The sequence below is a fragment of the Pundamilia nyererei genome, unplaced genomic scaffold (genome assembly GCF_000239375.1).
Source record: "Pundamilia nyererei isolate P.nyererei 1_Seehausen unplaced genomic scaffold, PunNye1.0 scaffold00005, whole genome shotgun sequence".
NCBI lineage: Eukaryota > Metazoa > Chordata > Actinopteri > Cichliformes > Cichlidae > Pundamilia > Pundamilia nyererei.
The window spans coordinates 2,175,980-2,188,261 of NW_005187406.1; the positions used below are offsets into that span (position 1 = coordinate 2,175,980).

A 12,282-nucleotide genomic window follows, 5' to 3' on the forward strand; every position below is an offset into this window, starting at 1 on the left:
TCTCAGTTCTTCCCCATAAAAAAAGAACACTGCCATTTAAACGAAACTCTTTATTGGGACTTTTTTCTGCAGTGTCACGTGTGCAGGTGTGAAACTAAAGATAGAGATATTTAAAAAAAGAAAAACACAAACACACAGAGCAGGATTATTTTTGGCGACATGCTTTATTTTCGTTTTCCAACCATGATTTTAATGGTCACAAACTGCGCTTTTCACTGCCGACATCTCAACGGTATTTCTCAGAGAGACCCAGGGCCACGGCGGCCAAGAATTTGTCGAAGGCGACATGAGTTTCCGGGGTGAAATCTTTAGGGAACATAGTGGCGATCACCACCATAAAGGACTGAGCCAGGATCTGCAGAGAGAGGAAACAGTTTACACCAAATATGAAGTTTGCTCGGCAGAAATCGCTTTTAATAAACAGACTGTTTGTTAGTACAAATGCATAGTCAATAAACTCGATCTTCTTAAAAACAATCTTTTCAATATGTTGGATTACTTTGTTACATAAATTAACCGTGCGTGAAATAGGAATAGACAATAACCTCTGTTTATAACTGAAATCGCAAATGCACATGATCCGCGTCTTACCTTGAAGTTAGATGGATCCACCCTCAGCTTGAAGGCGTGCAGCTCGCTCAGTTCCAGCAGGCCGCCACTCAGGTTGTCAATCTTGGACACGGCCTCAGTGACTCCACCCAAGATCAGCTTTCCGTGAACCATCACGGGCTCAGAACCGGGAGTCAGGTCCGGCCAGTGGGAGAAGTAAGTCTTGGTTTGCGGATACACGAGGAGCATCCTGTGGAAGCAGAGATGAACATGGTGGGTCACAAGCTCCAGTGGCGCAATCGGTCAGCGCGCGGTACTTATAAGACAGTAGCCTGCAGAGTTATGCCGAGGTTGTGAGTTCGAGCCTCACCTGGAGCACGAGCTTCTTTTAAGTAGTCGAAACACACATCTGAAGTGTGTTTAAATATTTGAGGCGACTGTTGCTGTAATTTGGCGCTGTATGAATAAAATTCAATTGTACTGAATTCAATAAAGAAGTGCCAATACAGCCTTACCTGCCCAAAGCTTCGCCTCCAACAGTATCCACAACCTTGGAGACCTTGGCCCAGAGTGCCTTGACGGCAGCCTTGTCTTTCTCAGTCAGACTCATGTTGGATTGGTTGTCTCTCTCTCTCTGATGATGCTACCCGGCGAGGAGCTCTGCTTAAATTCAGTTGCCCCCCTGGGTCACACCCAGGGCATCTGATACCAAGCCACAAGCTGTGACGCAGATAGGACTCATTCACCGGACCTGATAGAAACTTGTTTGGCTTTAGCCCAACGCAGAGGGTGATATCTGCTGGTGACATCTTGGGTGTGAATTTGCAAAAACACTCTGCATTTTTTTCGTGTAGGATACCAAAAGTGCAACGTAACCACATTTTCTGCTTTGCAAGTTTGTGAGAAGTTAGAGGTGAAGCACATGGTCCCCTGATGACTGATGAGTGGAGAACATCTCAGGCGGAGTGATATCATGTGCAGAAAGTCTACAGTTCTAAGAACAATGAGTGAACTCGTGTCTGAGGAGTTGCTGTGAAATTAATGCCAGTAAAACTGATTGATTCATAAAACTGAAGACATTTTTCTATTACTTCCAGCTTTACTGAGGCCTGAACCAAGTAAATTATAGTAATAGTAGTAGTAGTAATAATAATGATAATTTTGAATATTTACAAAACAATTCGATTCGATTCGTACTACTTAAATCAATCAATAAAAAAATTAAGTATATTTTCGTGATGTGATCATCATTTAAACAATTTTACCAATGAAGTACAATATAAGTATAAGAAAATGATCTATTTAAAACAAACAGATTTCGTGATCGCAAAGAATGTGTGTCATTTATGGATGCAGGTGGGAGTTACAAAAATGCGTGCATGCACATTACGCACTTACAGAAAAGAGCGCAAAATTCTATAATATATGCAAGTACACTCGGTGGATCTAGGATATACTAAAAATACAAGATTAAAAAACAGCTCTTCTTATCAAATTGAAGCTGTTTAAAGCTTTCTCAGATTTATCAGATTTAATTTTTTAATTCAGCATTTCTTTTTCTTTTTTGGCTCGGGCCATAAAATAAGTTCCTATCAGTGGTAGAAAATAGAGCAGACGGCCTTTATCAGCCAGCTCAAGTGTTCTTAATCAAAACACATGCATCTGTGGACGCAGGGGGGTTTGGGTGGAGGGGGGTTCGCTGCTGCAGATAACACCGGTGTGGTTTACGAGATATAACTTAAAGAGCGTCAAACACTCTCGAGCTGCTTGGCAACCATCCCTCACATTTAAAATAAAGACAAATAAAGACTAAATAAATAAATAAATTCTTTCATTTTTCTCCGCATAAATGTTTAGCCTTTTTACTTATATTTCTATATAATGTTGATATTTTTGTGAAGATGTGAAGTTGTTGAACCTTTATTTGTATAATATCAGGCAGATACAGACGAATTATGCATTTCCATATTAAAAAAAAAAATCTGAATTCACATTTAAAATATGTACACACTTTATTTAGATTTTAAAAAGTGGGGGACGCACTTTAATCAATGTTGACAGATAATTTTCAAAAGGCCTTTTTTGCATTTTATGAATTTTATCCTCTGTGTGATTTGTTTAAAAGTAAAATAAATAAATAAATAAATAAATAAATAAATAAATAAATAAATAAATAAATAAAATAAAATAAAAAACTCAACAGCAACTCAGGATTCAGCTAATAATAGCTGAATAAATAAAATAAATAAAATAAATAAAATAAATAAAATAAATAAAATAAAAATAATAATAAGAATTATCAGAGACTTGAGGACTGCATTTGAAATAACTGTAATAGAATATGTTGGGAATATTTTGCGCATAAAATATTGGGCTTTGGAATCTTTGGCCGCACAATAACTGCGCTAATTGAAATTTTGTTTTTGGCTTTGCTAAAATTGCGCAGGACACGAATAACAAAACCGTATCAACAAATCCAGAAACTTCTGGTGAAGTCTGCAGTTTATCTCACGCGCATCATCTCCAGCCTATCACAGCAGACTTCTCATTTGGGGTGCGGGAGCTTCGACGCATTTAAATAGATGCAGGGGGTCTAGTGAAGCACTATTCAGCCTTTTCCTTCAAGCCTGAAGAAAAAAATCATAATCAAACGCCACCATGGTTGAGTGGAGCGAAAACGAACGCAGCATCATCTCCAACATCTTTTCCAACCTGGACTATAACGACGTTGGGCCCAAGGCTCTGGTCAGGTAAGGAACACCTCTGCAAGAGGACAATCCTTCCTATGACGTGCTCTGTGGCCAAACTCACGTGTGTTTCTCCCTTGCAGGTGTCTGGTCGTTTACCCCTGGACTCAGAGGTATTTCTCCTCCTTCGGTAACCTCTACAACGCCGAAGCCATCAGCACCAACCCGAAAGTCGCTGCCCACGGAATCAAAGTGCTCCACGGTCTGGACCGCGCTCTGAAGAACTTGGACAACATTAAAGCCACCTACGCCGAGCTGAGCGTCCTGCACTCAGAGAAGCTGCATGTCGACCCCGACAACTTCAAGGTAAACCTCAGAACCCGCCTTTCTTCTTCTTCTTCTTCTTCTTTTTAATGCAAACACGACATTTTCTTATGCCTTTTTTTCTTTCTCCATGCAGCTGCTTTCTGACTGCCTGACCATTGTTATTGCTGGAAAACTGGGTTCCGCTTTCACCCCAGAGGTTCAGGCTACCTTCCAGAAGTTCTTGGCCGTGGTGGTGTCCGCTCTCGGAAAGCAGTACCACTAAAATGTAGATCCGTCTGCATCTGGAAGCCAGAAGGAGATCTAACGCCCGTTTCAATATGTTATGGATCACCTCAAAAAAGAAATAAAGGCCCACTGAAGCAAAGTTTACGTTTTCCCTTTGTATTTTTTTTTAAATTTTACACATGCTTATAAGTTATATCTTATATCACACTGGGGGGCTGGATGCCGAGTAGACGGCAAATAAAGGATCTCGTTAGTGCTTTTAGGTTTTTAGACTGTAACATGGCGAAATATGAGAGCGGATTTCACTCTTGCAAAGGTTATGATAAAAACTAAACTAATAAATAATAACAACTTCAAAATAGAAACCATATATTTTATAGGATTTGTAAGTAAAAACAACCATAACCGCAAAATGACCAGTAACAGGCTGTTCTTCATTCTAACGAGAGTACCCTATTGTTTTTCACTATACTAGATACTACTTTGTTTATTTCATTTTCTGTTGGGCGATGAATTGCGTGCACAGCTGGGGATTTGTTGTAAATTACAACTGGAACAAACAAATATACACACATTTAATTTTAAGATTATATTTTTTAAATGTACTTTATTTATCTTGCTTGCACTTTCTATTTCACTGTTTATGCCGCTCTCCTCACTCTCAATCAGAGATGGGCAGTTACTTGTAACGCGTTACTGTAATCCGATTACTTTTTTCTAGTAGCGAGTAAAGTAAGGGATTACTATTGCAAAAATGGTAATTTGATTTGATTTGATTTGATATACGTTTATTGGTCCCACAAGGGGAAATTTCCTAAGGCTGCCGACCTATTGCACGTAATGGCGGCGCCATCTTACCCTCTGACCACACATACATTACACAAACATCACATGGGGAAGACAGGTCAGAGAGGTATAACAATGGAAAATGCACCACATGAGGAAAGATAAGGAGAAAAAAATAACTCCTCCCAGACTGAGCTCCAACAGGGAGACCAGTTTGAGAACAGAAAAAAAACACCTCTGCACATGAAAAAACTCTAAATACACCAAAGAAACACATGACAAGCAACAGGGGTGGGTAAAGGGTGAGAGACAGCCGATTTAGACAGTGCATCCAGGCCTGCGTGCGCTGGTCTCCTTGATCCACCGTCAGCATCGGAAGGGAATAAGCGTCGAAGGCGTTTGGAAAGGGACGGGGGATGAGTGTGTGCATATCAGTGTATATGTATGTGTGTGCGTGTCCAGAGTTCAGCAGAGACAGTTTCCTTCGCCCTGCTAGGCTAAGTAAACAGTCTTCCAGCCAACCCAGGTGGCCTTGTTGTTCAGCTCCAGCCTTGCAGCTGGCGCCAAAGGGGTATCCGCATAAGTGATGGTGTTTTTACTTTAGTGCAAACAGCTCATATGAATTTCAAAGCTCGCCATACTTGCGTTCTGTGATGTTGTCATTTCTTGTGCTCAAGGAGCCGATTTCTGAGAACTCACGGCAGCGTGCCTCCCCGAGATGTCATCCAATTTGCGCCCAGAGATGTTATTCCGAGCTAGCCCTTCCGAGATGTATCCAGTCTGCAGTTAGAGATCTTATTCTGAGTATTCACAGCAGCCGTAGCATCTCCAAGATCTTATCCGTGCTGCACTCAATGAGCCCATTTTGAGAAACTCACGCCTCTCCCATCATTCCAATCCCAGCGGGCAGCCTTGTGGGGGTTTGAACAGCCGGTTCTGCTTTCTTAATTCTTCGATAAGTCAGGGCCAAGCCAGCTCCGATTAGCCAGAACCCTGTTACCATGGTTCCGAATAGGTAGATATCTTCAGCACTCAGGCTCACCCAAGCCCAAACTTCTCGTTGAGAAAGGGGTGTCAATTGCATCTAGGGACCAGTTGATCCAATCCATAATTCCTCTTTTAGGTTTTAGAGAACAGACTGTGAGAGAGTGTTCCAGGGAAAAGTTATACAAAAAACACGAGACTAGACAAGGACATAAGAGGCTACACTGCTCTAAACTATTCCATCATAAACCTGACATCCATGTGTATAGCTGACCTGTGCTATACCGAGAAGAACACCAAACATCATTTACCGTCAGATCCCGACCCCTCTATTTAGCAATGAAGACATAGCTAATGTGTCTCATGCGTAAATGCTCACACTGCCCATGTTTTTTATTTTTTCTGCAGATTGCGCACTAACACAGTCACATTGACACCTACCCCTTTTTAATGATAGAAAATACATTAATGCAACATTAAAATCTCTGTCTGCCCACTGCAGCAGGAAGGACCAAGTTAGAGGACAGAGCCAAAGATTTAGCATTCCGCTCACAACTTTGGGCCACCCACCAGTCACAATTACGCACTCGCTTCCAATACATGAACACACATCAACTACCGCATATCTTACAACCGAAATGACGCGTGTCCCCCCCTTTCCCCACAGCGGTAAGTTTCGCGTTAGACTATTGTTTCCTTCTTCCCTCTAATCTGTAACAAACAAAACTGAAAGTTTTGACGGGACTCAAAGGGTGGAAGTGTCTAAGATTAATGTCTTAAATCTAAGACGTTCAATAGCTGTTCTTCTCCACAGCGGAACAGGTCAGCTGCAACACTGATTTCAGGTTTACACGGTGGAAGACTTTGTGATACAGTGCAGTTCCTGAGCTGTCCCATATATCTGTAACTCTGACATTAAGCCTGTGAAAAGCGGCGGAATTCATAATTCACAAGAGGATAGGTAAGGGAGAGAGATGACATTAAAGATATATATATATAGAGAGAGAAAGTGGGAGACAATCCTACGGGGAAAGAAACAGAAAAGCAGCAGGGTGCTGTGATAGAATTGGCAGTGATAAAAATGGTTAGGCGGATGACTTTACATTTGATTACTTTATTCAGTTATAGCTGAATAACGCAAACTATCAAATGTGGCGGAATAGCCCCAGAAATTAATGAGAACTCAACAGTGAACCCATGGACTTGGGCGGGCACGTGACCGCCCCACTACTTGATCAATTAGCCCTTCACCTCTACACATCTTTACAATAGAGCTATTTATACACCACAAACTGGGCATAAAGATATTTGTGTTTATTTACAGAAGAGTTCATGTAGATAACCGAAGCTAAGCTACAAACTAAAATGAGGTGTGGAAAAAAAAATCTGAATTAACAGAAAAAAACCTACACTACACTTCAAAAAATGAATGAAAAAAAGACACTGAATACAAAAACAACTAATTAGAAAATACAAAATTATAGCTAAGTGCAGTGGAATCAAACTAATTTCAGCACCAGAGACAGCGCCGTGTTCAACGTCCTCACAGCAGCTTCATGTTTAATACAAAAGATTAAACGGGCTCCTTCTGTGTTTTTAAACATTATCAACAAGATAGAAGTAGATATTTATGCTTTTCACATTTGAGGAAATAATGGAAAACAAAAACGTATAATTTCAGAAAATACATTACACATTAAACGTGCTAATTCAACCCTGAAAAAGTAAAACTACAAACACATAGCGATCGAAGAATATCTTCATAACCTACCGAGAACAAATGCCCAGAGAGAGATCACCAGTTACAGTTTTTATTTTCTTCCACTTTAGTAACTTTTGTAAATGTACATCTGGAGTCATGGCTGTAAAATCAGGCCCAACAAAAGGACTTTATCTTTCCATGAGAATAAACTTTTCTGTCAATAAAAAAATATTTTTCACCAAATGACATTGAAAAATGGTGTATTGAAGAGCTAAATCACAGCTCCTTATTAAACACAGGCTATTTGGGTTTTTAAAAAGTATCTAATTCATGTATTCAAACAATATTCTTAAGAGAAATTGTGAACATGTCTATGATACTAACGATTGAATTAGACTCTTCAAAATTACCTAGGGTCACTTTTACTTGCAAGGACGTCACATTTCATGACGTTAGAACAGAAGTCTGATGGTACAGATGAGGAAATAATTGTTTTATTCTCTGGTGAATTTGTATTTTTCTCACTTCCAAAGAAATGAGCACAAACAGAATTCTGGCTGGACTGTAGGGATCAAATAATCATTTCCTCAGTGACCTGAAAATGAATTTATAATGTTTGTCTCATGTAGATTTTTGCTTGATATTCTGTACAGTCACTGTACAGTAAACCTGCAAATTACAAACGTACAAATTTACCCCAGGATCAAATAATTATTCCCCCCACTGCTGGTTTTTAACTATGTAGAAATTTTAAAAATTGTTAAAAACCCTCACATAATTAGATATTCTGACATCTTACATTAAATGTAATATTACTGTAATATTATTATTATTAAAATGATAGAAAATGTATTATTTATTAGTGAGTTATGAAGAAAAATATACGTTTTAGGGTGTCCCACAGTACTACATTTCAATACAGCAGCCGAAAGGTGGAGAAGACTGCTGATTGCTCAACGTTTGAACAACAGTAGCTCCCTTCACCCTCCCTATCTCCAACTCTCATCTTCTCAAATCCCCCCAATCACCTGCCCTTCCTCTACCAATCTCATCTACACCCACACCCCACCTACTCTTCAGCATGTGCTCTAACTGTAACTGCTTCCTTACATATTGCACAGTCTCCCAGTCATTTTAATGCTAAGATTGCTTCAAGCAGACTCTTACTTCAGGCCAACAGGGCACGGTCCTCACAGATGTCAGGTGTATAAAAATTTCATCTGTGTCTCTGATGTTTTGTCTTTTTTCCCTCTCATTAAAAATATTTCAACCTTGTCTGACTCATGGATTTTCACATACACGAAGCTACAGATAAGAACCAAAGGTGAGAACACCAGTCTCTGCAAGTTTAGGGTTCACAGGAACTATCAAGCCTGTGCATTTTTACTTTGCTGGGAAAGAAGTCTGAGGATTTTAACTTAAGCGTAGTACAGCTCCTAAATTATGAGTAATTTGGCATTATTTGGACTATGTAGCCTGTAAAATGTAGATTGTAAAATTACAACCTTGCGTAACTGTGCGCAGATACAAACAGAAGGCATAAATTATCTCTCATGCTCTTCACATGAGATGACTGCTACAATCAACTCAAAACGTTAAAAACAACAACAACAACAACAACAACAACAACAACAACAACAACAACAACAAAAACCCAGCAAAGGTAAAAGCAAGGATGAAGAAATGAATGCAGTTCATTCTGCTGTCATGATATTAAAAACATTTACACTCCCATTAAGTAAAAAAGAGTATTAGCACGTTTTGGCAATCCTAAAAAAAAGTTAATTTTTGTGCAATCAACCTCACAACAAAGATGTCTGTAAATTACAGAAGTTATTTCACTTAAATATCTAAAAAACTGACATTTAACATCTTGTCTATGAGCTGCTTTGAATATTGCATCAGTATTACCACCAGTTTACCAAATGGGGGCACTGTTGCTCTGTGTGCCACTTTATTTGAGGTCCATAGATAAACCTGGAGAGTCCTCCCAATTCACTGGTGTTAAAACCTGAATCCTTTGTTTCTGTAATACTAGAAAAATAAAACAATAAAACAAAAAACAGATTAGATTTAATATTAAATGTGCCTTTGTAGTTGTAAATGTATTATTTATTATGAAAATATTTTACAGTAGGAAAGCTTGCTTAAGTAAAATAATGTAAATTATCAGCTGACATGACGGTGAGCAACTAAAAAAACTTAACTCAGTCAAATGATGAATTCCTTGAAAATGATCAACACAATTCATTTTGAACGTGATATAATAATGCGTGAAAAACCACAGATTCGATTTGTTTTTATTTGATAATATAACAGCACAAAAACTAACACACGAATTGCACATTTTTTACCATTAAAAAAATGTAACAAAGTAATGACAGAGACACATACAGAGAAAAACAAAAAGATTTTACATAGCATCATAAATGCCTCGTATGCTTTCTGGAAACCCAGTGCTTGAGTCTCATCTGTATTTCTCAGCAAGAACAGCAGCAAACGCTGACAGGTACTTGTCCATGGCGGCGTGAGCCACCGGTGTGAATTCATCCCCCAAATAACAGGCAAGGCTGACGAGCATACTGTGCGACAGCAGCTGCAGGAGAAACACAAAAGATTGGTAAAAAGTGAACAACATACTTACATCATTTATAGTATGTGTCAGTTTTCTGAAAATCATGAACCCACACACTGCCATTTGTCGTCCTCAGTGTGTTATTGTTAATATAGTGATGTAGTATTGTGTAATTTGCACAGAAAGCATGTCTGATAATTTTAAGTGCCAAACAATGCATTAAAAATATCGTCTCCTCCTCACCCTCTCGCCTCACAACGGCTAGTTTCACAGCTTGTAATTCCCCAAACATCCACAACTGTCATATATGTATAATACAATACCGTATACTTATACACATTGTCATTTTGTTCACTTATAATTTTTTTTAACCATTTTTCAGATTTCCCGACTGGTTCACATACTGCCTTTTTGCACCCCATTTCAATATTCCTGGAGGAACCCATTTAATCAAATGTATTATTTATTTTAATTAGTGCTGTCAATAGATTAAAAAAACATTTTCCCATTTTTTCCCCTCCTCCATAAAACAAACTGGTTGATTTGTCATCTGAACAGGCTGGAAAAACAAAACAGCAGCAGACTTACAGTTAGTAAATCTGTTGTTTTCTTTTTAGTTTAGTTAAACTCTATTATAGAATTACTGAAAAAATCCCTACATACTAATAGGATTATCTTTTGCATGCAGAATTAAAATGCACAAGTAAATACAATTTCATACATTGCAGTCACCTGTACGCCTTATAGCATACAACAAAGAAATTGCACAAGTATATATATTAACCCTGTAGCAAGTGCATCATATTTGATACATGAGTTTCTGGCAATTATTTCGTGGTTCAGGCTTTACTGGATTAGTAGATATACTTAATAGGAAAATATGAATAACAAAAAACTGATTATCTCTGATTAAAAGATTAAAAGTAAATTTTAAAAAAATCCAATGCAAGAAGGGGATGGAAGGGCTGTAAATAGGTCTGAGGTGTTTAGGCACCTTAAAGTTTCTGGGGTCTACCCGAAGCTGGTAGGCGTGCAGAGTCTGCAGGGGAGCCAGGGTGACAGTTAGCTGACTGATGTCTTGGGCCCCCTCAGCTATAGCCAGGACTATCTTCTTCCCATGAGAAAGCAGGTGGGAGGAGTTAGGACTGATGTCTAGATGGGAAAAATATGTCTTGGTGCCCGGATAAGAAGCAAACATCCTTAAGAAGGGAAAAGTGAAATTATTTCCATGCTGATATGATAGGAGCAACAGAGTAAGTGCTACATGTTGACTGTCTTTGGTCACCAACTATCATTTGTGTGAACTCGAGGCCCACAAGTTTCTAAAATGATCTCGGATCATTGCCAACACCTTGAAATCCCTATTAGAGATTTCAGGAATTACCCAGCAGTGAGCACTAGATAAGCGTTACATTCTCTTGCGGGATTTGTTTGCAGTAACTACTTACTTTAGTAATGGCTAGGAAATCACGTAACAATACTAAAATCTAATACTAACATCTGCAAACTGAAATGAAAGCTTATTGGTAGAGGAATCTATTTATCACAACACACACTCTTACTGGAGATGTTACTTTGTGTGTAGGAGCCTAACTCTTCATGCAAAACCATTTAAAGACAATGCAGTAAAGTATGAAGGTTACACAGGTAAGTCTCAACCTACCTAAGGAGTGCATCTGCTCCAATCTCTGCTGCCACAGGAGTCAGTCTTTCCCATATTTCCTTAATTAAGTCTTTTTCCTTATTGGACAACATTGTGGCCTATCATACACAGAACCACTGTAGCCAAATATCCAAAGTGTTAGGTCTTTACAGCCAAAAAAACAAACAAGAAACTAATCAACCATTTTTTGTCGCTGCATTAACCTGTTAACCTAAATGCTAAAAAAGAAGGATGAGTGAAAGAGCAAAAGTAATAGTTCCTACTGTCTGAAGAAAACAGCTTGTACTGGTTGACCTCTCAGCAGATGTGTTGTCTCTCTCTGCCTCTGTGTTATCAGACCGCAGCCAGGGCAGGGTGCGGGCGACACACCACCACACTATCTGCTACCGTATGTGCGTCACAGTGCATATTTACCATATGCACGGTGGGGTAGAGCTCAAGGTGCAGCTGTAGTTGAGCCCCCCCCCTTCATTGATGGTAGAATTCTTTTTCTTCAGCCTATTGTTAATAGTTTTTAATTTATAGGCATTTCAGCAGATTAGTTGCTGTATCTGCTTCAGGGCTTTTTGCTCCCATGTAATGAACAAAGACACACACGCACACTAAAAAGTAACATTTTAAAAAACTAAGACTGAATCATAAGTTTATTTTAATAAATATGTTCTCTAAACCTTAGCAACTATTAAAACAGAATTTAGTGCTTCTGTTAGCAACATTAAAATAAAGAAAATGAGTCAATACTAGTGTAATTTGGATGATAATCTTTTTTGTCTCAGCTGCTCTT

General features: G+C 38.8%; 3 protein-coding genes and 1 non-coding gene across 6 annotated transcripts; 2 read left to right on the forward strand and 2 right to left on the reverse strand.

Annotated features, from left to right (window-relative positions):
- Positions 1–226: 226 nt before the first annotated feature.
- Positions 227–1,159, reverse strand: hbae5 (hemoglobin, alpha embryonic 5). The gene is made up of 3 exons (XM_005721742.1): positions 1,065–1,159; positions 592–799; positions 227–355 (listed from the first exon to the last, which is right to left on the reverse strand). The coding sequence occupies exons 1-3, from the start codon at positions 1,157–1,159 to the stop codon at positions 227–229; spliced, it is 432 nt and encodes a 143-aa protein (XP_005721799.1).
- On the forward strand, positions 834–927 carry trnai-uau (transfer RNA isoleucine (anticodon UAU)). The gene is made up of 2 exons: positions 834–871; positions 892–927. It is a non-coding gene; the product is annotated as a tRNA-Ile (tRNA).
- A 2,048-nt stretch (positions 1,160–3,207) lies between the features above and the next one.
- Positions 3,208–3,825, forward strand: hbbe2 (hemoglobin beta embryonic-2). The gene is made up of 3 exons (XM_005721741.1): positions 3,208–3,299; positions 3,380–3,602; positions 3,697–3,825. Exons 1-3 carry the CDS (start codon positions 3,208–3,210, stop codon positions 3,823–3,825), a joined length of 444 nt encoding a protein of 147 aa, XP_005721798.1.
- Positions 3,826–9,385: 5,560 nt separating this feature from the next.
- Positions 9,386–11,860, reverse strand: hbae4 (hemoglobin alpha embryonic-4). Of its 3 annotated transcripts, none has more exons than XM_005721745.1 (4): positions 11,762–11,860; positions 11,499–11,614; positions 10,830–11,034; positions 9,386–9,856 (listed from the first exon to the last, which is right to left on the reverse strand). In XM_005721745.1, exons 2-4 carry the CDS (start codon positions 11,588–11,590, stop codon positions 9,728–9,730), a joined length of 426 nt encoding a protein of 141 aa, XP_005721802.1. In that variant the 5' UTR covers positions 11,591–11,614; positions 11,762–11,860; the 3' UTR covers positions 9,386–9,727. The 3 variants fall into 3 exon arrangements, with proteins under 3 accessions (XP_005721802.1, XP_005721801.1, XP_005721800.1); XM_005721744.1 differs by having other exon boundaries at positions 11,499–11,642; XM_005721743.1 differs by having other exon boundaries at positions 11,499–11,860.
- Positions 11,861–12,282: the final 422 nt, after the last annotated feature.